Source organism: Clinocottus analis, unplaced genomic scaffold (genome assembly GCF_023055335.1).
Source record: "Clinocottus analis isolate CAN_PGR_092001 unplaced genomic scaffold, fCliAna1.0.p SCAF_12, whole genome shotgun sequence".
NCBI lineage: Eukaryota > Metazoa > Chordata > Actinopteri > Perciformes > Cottidae > Clinocottus > Clinocottus analis.
In genome coordinates this window covers 11,344,640-11,349,486 of record NW_027175843.1, presented here as the reverse complement: position 1 = coordinate 11,349,486, position 4,847 = coordinate 11,344,640, and the positions used below count along the sequence as shown (strand labels likewise).

General features: G+C 40.3%; 1 protein-coding gene across 1 annotated transcript; it reads right to left on the bottom strand.

Annotated features, from left to right (window-relative positions):
- Window positions 1-727: 727 nt before the first annotated feature.
- On the bottom strand, window positions 728-4,299 carry cfap210 (cilia and flagella associated protein 210). Its single transcript, XM_068572711.1, has 9 exons — window positions 4,124-4,299; window positions 3,107-3,315; window positions 2,796-2,969; window positions 2,499-2,704; window positions 2,140-2,296; window positions 1,887-2,026; window positions 1,555-1,747; window positions 1,255-1,419; window positions 728-1,146 (listed from the first exon to the last, which is right to left on the bottom strand). Exons 1-9 carry the CDS (start codon window positions 4,170-4,172, stop codon window positions 790-792), a joined length of 1,650 nt encoding a protein of 549 aa, XP_068428812.1. The 5' UTR covers window positions 4,173-4,299; the 3' UTR covers window positions 728-789.
- Between the last annotated feature and the right edge of the window lie 548 nt (window positions 4,300-4,847).

The following is a 4,847-nucleotide window of genomic DNA, read 5'->3' as shown; positions in this document are numbered from 1 at the left end:
TTTAAACTGGTTATGGGAATAATAAACATGCATACAACAGTATGTCCATTCTTAAAGGCTTTGGTGAAGCTGTCCACAACGAGGTCTATAAACTAAGTTTATATAGACCTTGTTTGGATTTATTCCAATTTATTTATAAATATATATTTATGTAAAAATGTGTGTGTAGCTGCATCCTTTGTTCTTTTGATGCCTGCCTGTGAAATACAATATTACTGTTTGTTATGTGTGCTGTATAAATAAGCTTTAGTATTACCAACCACACAATACATATTTTTAGATTAAACACAAGGTGAATAGTAGACAACTGAGCATTGTATTACAACTACACAGGAAATAAGAATTTTCTACAACGCGTGGTGTTTGCTGTCAAATTTAAGAATCAACTCCCTGATTTAGCGTTTCCCATCATGCACTGGGCCACGCAGTCGGTGGATGAGGCAGTTCTGCACTCATCTCATTTGGTGCAGGGTCCAGAGACAACGGCATCTGGGTCCGGACCGCCGTCCGCTTGTTAATGACCCCTGCTCTACATCATAGGAACACTTGTACATGTAAAACATCCCTACAAAAGTATTTGACTGTCCAAAGCCACTCCATGATTACTATATAGTGTACTCCTACTTGTGAAACTGTTCTACAATTTACTATTCACTTACACAACACACCATTGAGTGTATATTATAAACGGAGTAGTGAGTGAGGAAGTGATTTCAGACACTGCCTCTGTCAGAACACCTTGTGGATTTTAATAAACCTTTAAACTCAGAATTGCCAGCTCGGAGTGACCTACGACCACATGAAGCCAAGTTTCCTCTTTGCTTCTAGAATATCTTCGGCCTCATTTAACTTGTTAGTGCTCTCGGTGGCACCAGAGACGTATGTGGGCATTTGAGCACCGGTGAGGTCCTGAACGAGGTAGTTCGGCTTGACTCCCTTCGAAATTGGCCCATGCCCTCCTCTGATGCCTTCCGCCGCGGCTTTGCAAATTGAAAACACATTTTGCTTAGCCTCTGTCGCTGCCCTGATGATGTGCTGTGAATACTGCTGGAACTGTTTTTCTTCTTCAGCGTCGAGCTCTGCGTTCTTCTCTTCAAACTCATGTTGCTCTCTTCTGAGCTGCTGATGCCTTGCACTTTTTTCAGCCTATATGTGAAGGACGAAAGATGAATGCCAAACAAAGATAATTACGACCACCGAATCAAAATTGCAAATTTCCCAATGACGTGGCGGAGAAGACAGTTTCAATGTTACCATCAGTGTGACATTGAAGTCTTGGAGTCTTCTTCTATCTTCTTTCATCCTCTGAGCCTTCAGTTTTTGTTTCTCTGAGAATATTCTATCGGCCTCTATCTTGGCCTGAAGTGTGTCTCGGGTGTTCTGTTTTGTTGATCGGTCCCTCTGCTCCTTTTCTTGTCTCTGAGGAAACAGTTTGTGTCACAGGTGGAAGAACATTTTGTCAGCTGCAACCGACGTCTCGGGCAAAATCCCCACGGCTATAAGCAGCTGCAGCGACATTGTGTTTTGCAGATGCAGTGTCTGAACTCGTCTCACCACGAGTTCTCTGTGTGCAGTTATTGACTCCAACATTGCGGCCCTCTTCTCCTCCTCCTCAATCTGCCGTTGTGCCTTTTTCGCTTCCTGCTCAGCAACAGCCTTCATGATCCTTTGCTCCTCTCTCTCGCTGCGACCCCGCTGTGAGTCGACCAGCATGCTCTTGACAATCTCTCTCTGTATTTGTGCCTCTCTGAGGAATACAAGAAATGATCGTCGTAATGATTCACCAGGGATCCACTGTATGTTTGAGATGCCGAGACCGACTACTTGGTGTACTAGAATCTAAAACGAAGGTCAATGTTTTTTTTAATTGTTTTTCCAGGCCTTACCTAAACAATTCCTTTTCTTTAACTTTCTGTAACTTCATCATTTTTTGTTTTGCAGAGAGAAAAAGTTTACGTTGCTCCTCTTCAGCCTCCTGTTTTTGTACATCTGACGCTTTTATGAGGTCTCTTTTGGTGACATGTTCCTATAAATGATATAACATACAGTATGAGTACAGCACACTTACTATAAAGTAGTAAGCTTGGGTGTTATAAAAAGAATACAAATAGCAGTTAACCTGCTCTGTTGAGGCCCTACCATGTGAGCGTGCATCAGGTTTCTCTTCAGCTCTGTTTGTCTTTCCTGCTCCATTCTTTGTTCCAACAGGTGGAGCGCTTGAAGGTTTTGGATTTCCTCCCCGTTCTTCTTGTTCTCTATCTTCTCTTGCTCTCTCACTTGCTCATTTTTCTTGATCCTACAGAAAAGGAATCATAATCTCATGTAAAAAGCAAAACACTTCACTCAAGCCATCTTTGATTCTCCTTTGAAATCCGTCGCAATGGAGCGGTTGAGTTGCATAATAGGATGTTAAATGTGCATTCTCATGCAGTTTTACTATACAATAGACAAAATACAACATCTTTCTGGTGCATCGTTGGGGAAGCGGTGAGACTTACTGGTGTTTCAGATCCTCTGCAACAGCCTGTGTCTCCAGCTTTTTCTGAAGGGCTTTCTCCTGCTCCTTTCTGGAAGCTTCATCCTCTCTGGTCTTCATCATGTCCAGTAAATTGTTGTCAACGTCTTTCCAGGCATTCTTGATTTTTTGTTTCAGATCAATCTGTGCCTCCCTTTCTGTCAGCACTTCCGTCAGTAAGAGGGCACGCTGTGAAAGTGGTGATAATCATGCATTATCCCGAAACACCAACATACAGCAAAACATGTACGCATGACAATAATTCTCAAGCAATACCAACATGTAATCCTTTAACCCGGTCTGTTTGATAGAACATCTGACTTTGGGCTTTTTCATTGGCCTCTTTCCGTTGCTGCTCCCGATATTTGGCCTCTTCTTGATCAGTCTGTTTCCTTTTCTCCTCTTCAATCTCCTCCCGGATCTTCTTTGACTCTATTTTTTTTTGTCTTTGACCCTTTTGATAAATGTAAACATAAAGCATGTCAACCTTTTGCACAATGTTTTGTAATATTCTTCATAGCAGAACATTGTGCACATCTCAATTTAATACAACAAATAAAATCTGAGAAAACCCCCATACAGGCAACTTACAGCGATGGTATTGGACCAAAGCTTCACCACCTCCTGGGATTGCAAATGCAAGGCCTCCCTCTGCTTCGCTGCCTCTTTCATACTCTCCTTGTCTTTATTAATCTGGTTTAGCTCATCTTGAATCCTCCGCCATTCACTCTGGGTTAAGACGGTGACTTGTTGGAGGTCTGGTGGCTGGATCATCCTGCTGACTTCCTCGGCTGAAGACCCTATTCAAAAAAAGAAAAGAAAGGAGGAAAGTACTGTGAGAAGACACTGCATTTAGAACACAGTTTATTTAAGGGGACTTTGTAATTTGGGGATTATAGGATGCACATTTATTTTTTCCATGTAGGAAATTGATATTAGCAATAGCAGACATCGTAAGTGATGTTATTTGTGGTCCTTGAGTGATTGAGGGATTGAGTGAGGAGATGCCTTTAGATATAATCACTTGTTTGCTTTTACCTGAGATGATTATGATCAGTTACACCCTCTGATAACCAATGCAGATAATCGGGTTATGTTATTCTATCATACTGCTGTTATGTGTTGTCATAGTTGTTTTATTATCAGTTTCTGGATTGTGTGTTATAATGTTTTATCCAACACATATGCCCATGTAGGTCTAAATACATATATGCAAAACTGCCAATTCATTTATTTGAATCATAATTCAAATGTGTTTTCCCACTAAATACATTGTAATTTGACTCTATTTGGGCACAAAACAAGTTAAAGTAATGATGGGATTCAGTATTTTGGTTGGTGGTCTATTTGAGGAAGGTTGCAATGGGAGATTTTTACTCAGTGTTACTGGCTATACTGGCTATAGTAAATGGAAAAATAAATAATACTTTACAGTAATACTGAAAGCTTTGAAAGTGGCTAAACATTTGTGCTTTTAGAGCATCTCTTACATTGTTCTGAACATAGTAAAGTTAATGTCAAATGATTTAAAGACTGCTTAATGTCTACAGCCATGAGAGCTCACATGAGCTGAGCTACCTTCAGTAGTAAAGTTATAAACGCTCTCACCTCTCTTACTGGAGCCTCTCCGTCGGCCATACTGAACCACCGATGCCATTTGGACTCAAAGTATAGTACAGAGTAACTCAATTTAAAATGACTATATTAATTAAAACGACTGACACAGTTTGCCCTCTTTCTCGGTTACATACAGCTGTATCCGGGTGCGTATTTGTTGTGTTGTATCCAGGCAACGCCTGGGCCAGTCTGAAGCGTTCCCGCTGGTGGCCGACAGGGGGAGCTGCGTGTCCCACACCGCAACACCACGCGCCTTAATGTCAGGCCAACATTTTTGACACTTTTTTTTTCATTTTCAGCCTTTTTGTCTTTCCTGCTCTAAAACGGTTACTTTAATGAGTAACGTTTACATGATAGACCTTGGTGGTTATTTACCAGGTTTCTGTAAGTAAATATAATTAAACTCGTTTAAATAGAGATGATTCATGTGACGCTTTTTTTATGTGTGTCTATCACACTGGAAATCAGACACGATTTTAGTAGAGCATGGACAATACATCTTTTTTACAGGAGACTTTGAAATATTACAGTAGGATAATGATTCGATTTCAATTTAATGTTCTAATATTATGTATCATGGCTTACATACTTTAAATTACTATAACATAATTACAAAATTGAATTCATATGACTCCAATAAGGTTCTGGTTTATAAAACAATTTTAAATATAAATCCGGTTCATACTGGACTCCAGATCTCCTTTCATGTACATTA